The sequence below is a fragment of the Myxocyprinus asiaticus genome, chromosome 30 (assembly GCF_019703515.2).
Source record: "Myxocyprinus asiaticus isolate MX2 ecotype Aquarium Trade chromosome 30, UBuf_Myxa_2, whole genome shotgun sequence".
Lineage (NCBI taxonomy): Eukaryota > Metazoa > Chordata > Actinopteri > Cypriniformes > Catostomidae > Myxocyprinus > Myxocyprinus asiaticus.
The window spans coordinates 43,359,549-43,370,387 of NC_059373.1; the positions used below are offsets into that span (position 1 = coordinate 43,359,549).

Genomic DNA, 10,839 nt, shown 5'->3' on the forward strand with positions numbered 1-10,839 from the left:
AAAGGGAATGTGAAAATGGGAGGGCTTTATCAATAATACACTTCAACAGTAGAAGCCTCTATAGAAACTTATAGGGATTATTTGTGTCAATTCAATAAGTTTAATGTAATCACTGTAACTGAGACTTGGCTTGATAATGAGAACATGTATGATGTGGAACTGGAAGGATATGAGTTGTTTACAATAAATAGGATTAACAAAAAAGGAGGAGGAGTTGCTCTGTATGTTGATGCCGCTTTAAGGTGCAGCATGGTTAATTGTATGTCAAACATCATAGAAAATATTTTAGAATGTTTAACTATAGAAATGGATGTAAAAAAACCCCCCTAAAATTATAATTATTAACTGTGTATATAGAACACCAGGAACTTGCATTGATACATTTACGAATAATTTAGCTGGTATGTTTGACAAATTGAATGACAAAAAGGTGCAAATTGTATGTGGTGATTTTAATATCGACTTGTTAAACCCAAATGGACACAAAAAGACAATAGACTTTATTCATACAATGTACAGCAACCAGTGGTGTATAGTAATGAAGTACAAATACTTCGTTACTGTACTTAAGTACAGTTTTTTAATATTTGTACTTTGCTTGAGTATAAATATTTCTTTGGACTTTAGTTTTAGTTTAGGCTTAAACATTATGAAAACTTAACTAATGAGCTCATGTGCGATCAGTCTCCCACCTTTCCAGGAGACCTGTTCATATAAAAGTAAATCACATGCGTTTACATTTTACATTTAAACAAGATATGATGTGTATGAATAATTACCAGCACTCATGAAAATGTCCAACAATATTTATTTTAATATTTTATGAAGATGTGAATGGTCTTTCCTAAGCAAAGCTAGTTTTCTGGTGGTTATATTGGTAAATATATGTGTTATATTTGCTTTGTAGCATATTTATGCTACAGTATGTGCTTACTAGGGTTTTCTGGATAGTTGCTAGGGCATGCTATGCAGTTGTCAAGGTGATCTCTGCTGTGTGTTTTGGTGCATTGCCACATTACATGGTTGTCAGGTTGTTACTAAGCTGCTGCTAAGTTGTTTTCTGTGTTTCAGCACATTGCTATGCAGTTGCCATGGTGTTCTGGGTGGTTGCTTATTGGCCCAAATGAAAAGAGCCCACCCCCACAAGTCTCTGTTCTGGACACTAATATGACTCAACTCCCTCCTTCAATGTTCCAATTTTTATGAATTGTGGTGTTCATTTACGTAGGGTGAACAGACGTCCCCATTTTGGTGGTCTGTCCCCGACTGGAGCTGTCCCCGGAAATGTCCCCGTTTTTACTGTGCGTTCAAAACAGTCCGCTAAGTGAAAATACGTGAAGAATAATTGACTCCGGCCCATTGAAAAATAATGCACACCCGAGGTGGCAATGTGGTCACAACGTGCAGCGGAGTGTGTGTTTTTGAGGGATCGAAAGAGAGACACTAAAAATGCTTTTCACCCATAGATATGTGAGGCTGATTAGGGCGAAATACATTGAAACATTAAAAGTTATTTCAGATAATGGAAACTGTATTGATCAAGTTGCTGGGATGTGGCTCTATTTGTATGTATAGTAAAATATCTGCAAAGAACGACAGTAAATGTAAGTCAGCACATTACAGCATAGATTACATTATGCCTTTCTGGGAAACAAGTGACTGAAAAGAAGCATCATAATGCAAATTTTGAGTTGATCAAAATAAAAGGTATAATTAAGAAAAACAGGTCCATATGAGATAACTGATAGAAACAGTTAGGTGAAATAGTGTAATAATAATAATAATTATTATTATACAATATTGAATATCTTTGTGTCATGACTACAAAGTGGAAAAATCCCCAACAATATGAGGCATCTAAGTGGGGCAATCCCCCCTTCAGAAATGAATTGCAGGCCCTGATATTATACATAGTGTAAGTGTTTCATATGATTTCAGTTGTAATGCTGAGGGAAATGGTAGTCAAGTAAACTAATTTCTTTTGAAAAACCTCTGCCAGTTTGCCAGTAAGCAAATTAGTAGCCTACCGTCTTACTTTTAGGAAAGTGCCAGGTAAAGATGAAGGAAAAGAGGATAAGAGAAGGAATTTTAGAAGAGAGTGAGAAGAGAGATGTAAAGAGTGTGACCAAGGGCAGGTGTCCCTGTGCTGTGGAGTCAACTGCAATAGTTCCTATATTCAATCATTGTTTATATATATGTTTGTTTAGTTCACTTTTATGCCACAGTGTCATCTACTTTATACAGTGTAGAAAAGAATTAACTCGAAACAGAAGACAATTAAAAACTATCAACTTTACCTGCGTTTCAGAATTTCATTGAGACATATTCAACAGAGTATGATATACCATAGTTCACATTACTACATTCACCATGGTCAAAATACATAACATCCGAATTGTCCCCTTTTTTTAAATCATAGATAAGTAGCATGTGATATTAAATTACATATTTACCACTAAACTAGAAATGTCCCCGTTTTTTCATTTCAGAAATCTGGTCACCTTAATTTACACTCATCCCATAAATATGATCATTCTGATGTGACTTGAATGCGCCATTAAAGGAATAGTTTGTTTAAAAATTAAAATTCCCTCATAAGTTTCTCACCCTCATTCAATCCAAGATGTGTATGACTTTAATTTTTTTTTTCTGCAGAACAACAAAAAAAGATTTTCAGAAGAATATTACTGTTATAGGTCAATTCAATGTAAGTGAATGGTGGCCAGACCTTTGCAGCTCCAAAAAGCACATAAATGCAGTATAAGAGTAATCCATAAGACTCCAGTGGTTTCACCAATGTCTTCTGAACGGATCCAATTGGTTTTGGGTGAGAATAGACCAAAATATAACTCCTTTTTTGACTATAAATCATGACATTAGCAGTCTCCTTGGCGATCAGGATTTCAAGCTCAATTACATTTCCTATAGCGCTGTATAGGGCTCTGCGCATGCATCAAACACTAGAAAGTGAAATCAAGCTTGAAATCATGATCGTGCCTAGAGATTGCAATGGCAAGATAAACAGTGAAAATGAGTTACAGTTTGGTTTGTTCTCACTCAAAACCAACTGAATTGCTTCAGAGCACAAGGATTTAACCACTGTAGTAGTATGGATAACTTTATGCTCCCTTAATGTGCATTTTGTAGCTTGAAATGTCTGGCCACCATTCACTTGCATTGAACTGACCTATAGAGCTGAAATATTCTTCTAAAAATCTTTGCATGTGTCCTGCAGATGAAAGAAAGTCATACACATCTGGGATGGCATGAGGGTGAGTAAATGATGAGCACCACCAATCAAATAAGTTGCCATGGGTTTAATGAACTGGGTAGGGTTGCACCAGCTGTGCATAAGGTCTCACTTAAGTTGGGACATAAAGTTCACACTAAGGGCTTAGTAACTACTAGTTAGTTTGTTACTAAGTCAGTGCTTAATTTGGTTGCACCACCTGTTCTTAAGGCAAGACTTACTAGTAGGTTGTAAGCTCTTTGTAAAGTAATGCGTAGTCGCATAATATGATGTTTCTGTATTGATCCAATAAACAGCCTTCACAGAACTGTTAAACAGCCGTCAATTTCAATTTGATCTTGTTATGGTTGATGTTCAAACCTTGTTTGCTCATGTAACTGTCAGCTGTAATAAATTATATCCCCATTAAAATACGATACATAATAAAAGTAGATTTGATAAATAGTATATTTGCCCTGTGTAAATAACAATATATGGGAACTGTATCTAAAATAAATAAGGGGTGATAAATCAATACTAATACAACAGACTGGAAAAATAGACATTTATTCATCTTAACCTCATAACGACGGGGTAGTTCAAAAATGACCCACTTGCGTATTTATTTACATTTAATTTATGTTTAATTCATGTTTAAACTGTGAAATTTTAAACTAATATTGGCATCCAATATATCATATGAAAGATATGGGTCTCGAGATTGTATATTTTAAAGCGATTTTGACGATCGCAAAGTTACAAAAATAAGATTTTATTAAACGTGTCAAGAGTGAAAATCAAAACACGGAAAATGAAACCGGAAGTTCTGACATTTATTGTGTTCTAGCCACAGATGAGCACAATCCTCCAAACTTTGATATGCTTTTCAATGCAAGAGTCCAATAAATAAAATCCATTGGAGATTTTAGTCCAAAAAATGTACAGATATGAAGAAATAGTGATCAATCTGTCTTTGTTCACTCTTTACATATTCAACATGTTATCATTCATGTCCATTCTCTGCGAAATCTTGCACTCATGTATTTCAGTAGCAAAACACCTAAACGTGATATTTGGGAAGGTCTTACGAACAAAATGAGCCCTCCCCCATTTTCTGTGCAGTTGTGATTGGGTAGTCACTCAAAATAGCCAAACAGGACAGTCGACACGAGTGATGTAATGTTTTGCGTCATTCACGTTTGTCTCTAGATAAAGCCGGCCAGTGAAAAGCTAGATCATTTTTGACTGATGGGTCATGTAGCTAATGAAAAGATGAAAACAACGATATGAGGGTTGTATATATCCCTGATGCCGATTTGCGAAGGTTCGGAGTGGAAAACTGTCGACTGTGTTTGTTTGGGTTTGCGCTTTTACGCACAGTGTGCAGTTATAGCATGTTACTGCCGTACTGTTGACAAAGAACTCAGCTTTTGGACCCGCGATCTGATCCAAACTCCTCGGCTTCAATCACCATCACTGAGGGTCTGGAGAACATACGCTCCTGACTGATTTTTTTCATCAAACCCACCGTTCAACGGAACATCCAGGGGTATTGACTTTTCGTTCAATTTGCATTGGGAGCAGGTGTGCTCCAGGCTTCACTGACGGTGATTGAAGCCTGGGAGAGCGAGTCTCCCTGGCTTGAGGCAGTGGCTAAAGACCCTGGGTGAACGGCAGAGCAAAAGCCCTGAAAAATGACCCTCAATTTACATTTGTATGGGGAAAAAAATGAACAGAAGCATCTTTATTGTAAGTAAAAGTTTGTTTCCATTGCAACATTTCAAATTGTAATGTTCTTTTGTTTATAAAGTGCATAAATATATATGGAATGCATTATAATATATTCCCAAATAATAATGAAAAAATGATATCTTCATGTATATTTTGGTTTGTGGGGTATTTTTTTACATTGAAATATAAACAAATTGTGTGTTTTGAACCACTTTCAGCATTTAAATTTTCTACAAGTGGTCTATTGGCGCCTCCAAGTGGCCTTTTTTTTTGGAAGTACACTTACATAAATCATTATGGAACAAAGAGTTTTGGTCATATGGACTTCAAAATTGTGTCAGACCTTCATCAGACATGTGGCTTTGTATCAGATATGTTTTTGGGGCACTGCGCATAGTCTTGCATATTTAAAAATAAAAAAGTATTTTATAAATAATATTTGCAGTCACTATTCAAAATATTTGAATAGCTCTAACTAATTTTATTTATATTAAAATGATATGTTTTTACTCTTGAATAACAAATTTCTAAGTGTCTACTTTCAAACAAGCCCAAGTTTGTGTTTGTAGACCAAATGGTTCAAGAACTGGAAGAATTTTACTTTGGGTATGTCGTTTTCAAGCTCATGGACAAAAGGAGGCTGGATGTTAAGAGGTTTAATATCCTATACATATTTTGAATGTGTTGAAACATGACACAGACGCACCCTGAAAACTGCCCAATTAGAACGGTTTCATGCTGAAGGCTTAAAAGTACGTTTTCTCTCTCTCTCTCTCTCTCTCTTGTAAATGTAAACGAGTGTAAATGTCAACATCATACTGTATGTTGAAAGGATTGAAGTCTGTCACGCAAAACATGAGCTCTTTGATATAAAATATCAGTCTGCTTTTTTATTTCAACCTTTACTCCTGGTCGGAGGCTTCTGTAAATATTTAGTTTATACATAGGGTTACGTTCTACCTAAGTTTAATGGTGCAACGCTCAAATATTTAGTAGTGCGTAAATTGTGACTTAGTGCCCATTTACGCCACAACTAGGCTAAGTTTGAACTTGCATATAGCTGGTGCAACTGGCCCCTGTTCCGTAATTTATGCAATTTACTTGTACTTAAGTAAATTTAATATCAGTTACTTTAATACTTTTACTTAAGTCATTTTCACATGAGCTACTTTAACTTTTCCATGAAGGTGTCTTTACTTTTACTCAAGTATGACAAATGGATACTTTATACAACACTGACAGCAACAGCTTTTTCCCTGTGATTATAAAACCAAGTAGAATATCAACAGACACAGCTACACTGATAGACAACATATTCACAAATAAAATTGAAGGCAGAATAGTATGTGGATTACTTATAAATGACAACCTTCCTGTTTTTGTAATTTTTCTGAATTTCTTTAAGATAAAAATTGAAAATAAGTTAAATATTTGTAAAATAATTTGACATAGAACACCAGAGGCTATCGACGCCCTGAAGGTGGACCTAATGAAACAAAATTGGAATGAGGTTTATGCTAATGATGATCCTAACGATGATATGAGGCTTTTTTGTCCACATTAACTATGCAATATATATATATATATATATATATATATATATATATATATATATATATATATATATATATATATATATATATAAAATAATAAAAGACTGTCCATTAAAAAAACTTGGAAGCAAAATTATTTGGACAAGCCACATACCAAGGAGATAGAGAATGCATGTAAAAAGAAAAATGTATTGAGAATTTTAAAACAGAGAACAAAAAAAATCTGAAATTAAATATACAAAATATGTGTAATATACAAAAAAAAAAAAAAATGAATTAATAAGTATTATGAGATCTAATAAGGAGTATTATCACAAACTATTAGAGCAGGATAGGAGTAATACTCAAGGAACATGGAAAGTGCTTAACAACATAATTAAAAAGGGTACTGGAAAAGCAAACAATCCAATTACTTTGTAAAAGATGACAATATATTTATAAATAAAACAAAAGACATTGCCAGTGAATGGGGGAGGTATGGGGAAGCACATACAAAACTAACACTAATCCAGTTTCAGGCTACAGAAGAGAGCTATAAGGATTGTAAATCGATCTGATTATTATGAACCAACCAATGCACTATTTATTAAATTACATGCTAAAATTTTGTGATCTAGTTGATCTTAAAACTGCACAGATATTGTACAAAGCACACAATAATATACTTCCTATGTGTATTCAGATGTTGTTTGAAATAAGAGAGAGCCAGTATGAATTTAAGGGAATATGTATGTTTAAAAAAACCAGGGTAAGGACAAATATAAAAAATTGTATAACTGTCAAAAGGGTAAACTTGTGGAATAGTTGCGACAAGGAATTAAGAATGTGTAGTTCACTTTACAAAAAAAAAAAAAAAACAAGTTTAAAAATAAGGTGGTAAACAAATAAATAACTGAGGTCTGATAATTATTGTGTATGAAATATTCATTAGGGGCAGTGGTGGCTTGGCGGTTAAGGCTCTGGGTTACTGACTAGATGGTCAGGGGTTCAAGCCCCAACACCGCCACGATGCCACTGTTGGGCCCTTGAGCAAGGCCCTTGACCCCATCTGCTCCAGGGGCGCCGTATCATGGCTGACCCTGCGCTCTGACCCCAGCTTGGTTGGGATATGTGAAAACAGTAGTTAAGGCTCTGGGTTACTGATCAGAAGGTCGGGGGTTCAAGCCCCAGCACTGCCAAGATGCCACTGTTGGGCCCTTGAGCAAGGCCCTTGACCCTATCTGCTCCAGGGGTGCTGTATCATGGCTGACCCTGCACCCCTCAGCTTGGCTGGGATATGTGAAAAAAAAAAAAGAATTTCACTGTATGTGTGCAAATGTATAATGTGTGATAAATAATTATAATTATTATTAATTATAAAATTATAAATTAATTTTAGAACTTTTGTTTTGTTACTGTTTTGTTTTGTATAATCTAAATATAATGGTGGAAGGGATGCCTATTAGAATATGTTATGTAAAAAGGTTAGGCATAAAAATCAAATCACTTTATTGTCAATAAGCTTTAATAAGCTAAAGCTTCAGCCTACACCTTTTCTGTCAATATTCTTTGTTTTCCTTTTAAATGTAATGCTTTATTGCTTTATTTCTATGTGCATACATTTTGGAAAATTGTTAATAAGGACCAAAATAAACAAACAAACAACAAACAAACATGTTGCATGCTGGGTATGGTATAGTATATACAGCAGATATCAGCATTAATGGGGTGGAAAATCTATGATGGGTGGCTCCCGGCTGATGACCCCACAGCTGGACTGAAGGCACTGGTGGACCGGTAGACAAAACACCCAGCAGGTTTTGAGAGCTACCTGTGCACCTGACTGATCCCCACACATTTTAGCCTTCTGAAGCTCACAGTGTGGAAGGTAAAGTCTTCAATGGGAATACAAATGATCACTTCTGAATAGAGTGTAACCACTGACTCACAAGGTGTATCATAAATGTAAATGTGTTGTGGAAAAAAGCATACACAAACATATTGTGCTTTTTATTTTTTAGGAGGGAGTTGTGGGACTGAGATTTACAGAGGCTTAGCTTCATTTATGTACATATTATCTCTGAATGCCTTTAAAGGGGTTATGACATGATGAATCAATTTGTCCTTGACCTTTTGGCATATAAGAGTTTATTGTCCTTATTTATTTTGAAGACATAATAACAATAAAAAAGAAATAATAAAACGTGATCACCATCCTTTATACAACCGAAGTGCCTTTTTCTCATGAAGCTTAACTGTAATACTATATTCAAAACTTCCACCATGATTGCCGGAATTAAGAGGATGCTTATTTTCTTCAAAGTAGTGATGCCAGTATCCATTTACATCTGCTCCAAACCCAAATACATTCACCTGCGAAAGAAAGAATGAGATATCAATAGATGACTTGTGTCTCTATTGTCAACATGAGCTCATTAATAAATATTAATATAAATATTTGTAAATATACAGTGCTGTGCACAAGTTTTAGGCACGTAAGATGCTTCACAAAAACATTTGTCTTAAGATGGTTATTTCTATTTTCAGCATCAGTGTGTCAATAGGAAATATACATTTTAGACTATCAAACATTTATTTTGCAAATAGAGTAGAATAGAAGAACAGGGAGCCCTGCCACAGAGCCCCCCACTGAATATTGAGTCAGTCTGGGATTACAAGAAGAGACACAAGCAATTTAGGCAGCCTAAATAGATAGAAGAACTGTGGCAAATTCTCCAAGAAGCTTGGAACATCCTATCTGCCAACAGCCAAGAAAAACTGTAGCTAGGTGTACCTAGGAGAATTGGTGCTGTTTTGAAGGCAAAGGTGGTCACACCGAATATTGATTCACTTTTATGTTTACTCGACTATGTATGATGTTAATTGCTAAATGAAAACAATTTATGGCATTATTTTTGAAGACATCCTCACTATGCAACATTTTTCACTAGTGCCTAAAACTTTTGTATTAAGTATATGAATACATATTTGTATTTAAAGTGAACAAGTATATACATTAGAATTTTTTTTTTTTAATTTATTAATTTTTTTACTTTTGTATGACAGAATTTTGTGGGTGGGTGAGTATGTGTTCTCGCAAAGGTTCTGGCTATTCCATCTTTATAAATCACACAACAGAATGGAGCACTTTCAATGTTAAATTACCTATGTTAAAGGAATCTAACAGTATTCAATTATATCATTGATATTCAATTAATATTATAACATCTTCAATCATTTTAATTTATTATAAACAATCAAGTAAATCTATAAATTGCACAAATTCATCATTCTATTAACCTAAACAGAGGATTCATAAACATTTTCTATGTCTCTAAAATTGTACAAACATAAAAGGATTTTACACTGACAAAAATGTGCTTCATGTTGAAACAGTTTAAAGTTTTATTCAATTCAAAAATATTATTTAACATCACTGAATCCATTAGGTTACACAGCAAATCAAATTGTAAGAGTTAAGAGAATGTACAGTAGAAATTGCTCCTTAACCCTAAAACAGGCAAGAGTGGAAAATGATTAGCAAAAAATCATTTCATGTCACTTTTTATATCATTTGGACTTAAGTAACAGATATCCAAATGAATTTTTGATATGTTTGACATATTTTGGATTTTATGAGTTGTATCTCCTAGGATATGTTGTCCTGTTAAGGTACAAAAAGTCAGTCATCAATATTTCTGTTTCATTTGATGCAAAAAATGATACGTTTCTGACTTCCCCTCTTATTTTAAAACACATTATACATGTGTGAGTGTGTGTGTGTGTGAGAGAGAGAGAGAGAGAGAGTGTGTGTGTGTGTGTGTGTGTGTGAGAGAGAGAGAGAGAGAGAGAGGGAGAGAGAGAGAGAAACTATAAAATTATTATTGGACAAATTTATAATGAACACATATCCACAAAATAAAGTAGGCATAAATCTGGCAATAAGTGACATTACCAATATATTCCACCAATCAGCATCCATGTGCAATTTGAAAAAATCATCAAAAAGGAAACCAAAAAACACCAACGAAAAGTGGTTTGACAGTGAGTGTAAAAGTATTAGAACAACAGTACGAAATCTTTCAAATCAAAAACACAGAGATCCTGACAATCAAGAACTCCGCCATCAGTATCATGAAGCTCTTAAAATGTACAAACAAACTCTAAGAGCAAAAAAGGAAGAGCATACAGAACAATTATTTCAAGCAATGGAGGAGTCAGTAAATACCAGTAACTTCTGAAACAACTGGAACACTCTATAGACCACAACAGGAAGAATTGGCCATTCAAAATGGGGACATATGGAGGACACACTTTGAAAATCTGTACAAAACAACTGAAACAAAT

The 10,839-nt window shown here is 34.5% G+C and overlaps 1 protein-coding gene across 1 annotated transcript in view; it reads right to left on the reverse strand.

Annotated features, from left to right (window-relative positions):
* Positions 1 to 8,049: 8,049 nt before the first annotated feature.
* The window catches only part of LOC127420754 (CMP-N-acetylneuraminate-beta-galactosamide-alpha-2,3-sialyltransferase 1-like), a 46,473-nt gene continuing 43,683 nt past the window's right edge, over positions 8,050 to 10,839 (reverse strand). The window contains exon 7 of the mRNA XM_051663281.1: positions 8,050 to 8,865. Within this exon, the coding sequence (XP_051519241.1) occupies positions 8,701 to 8,865 (165 nt within the window). The 3' untranslated portion in view covers positions 8,050 to 8,700. The remainder of the gene's footprint in view (positions 8,866 to 10,839) is intronic.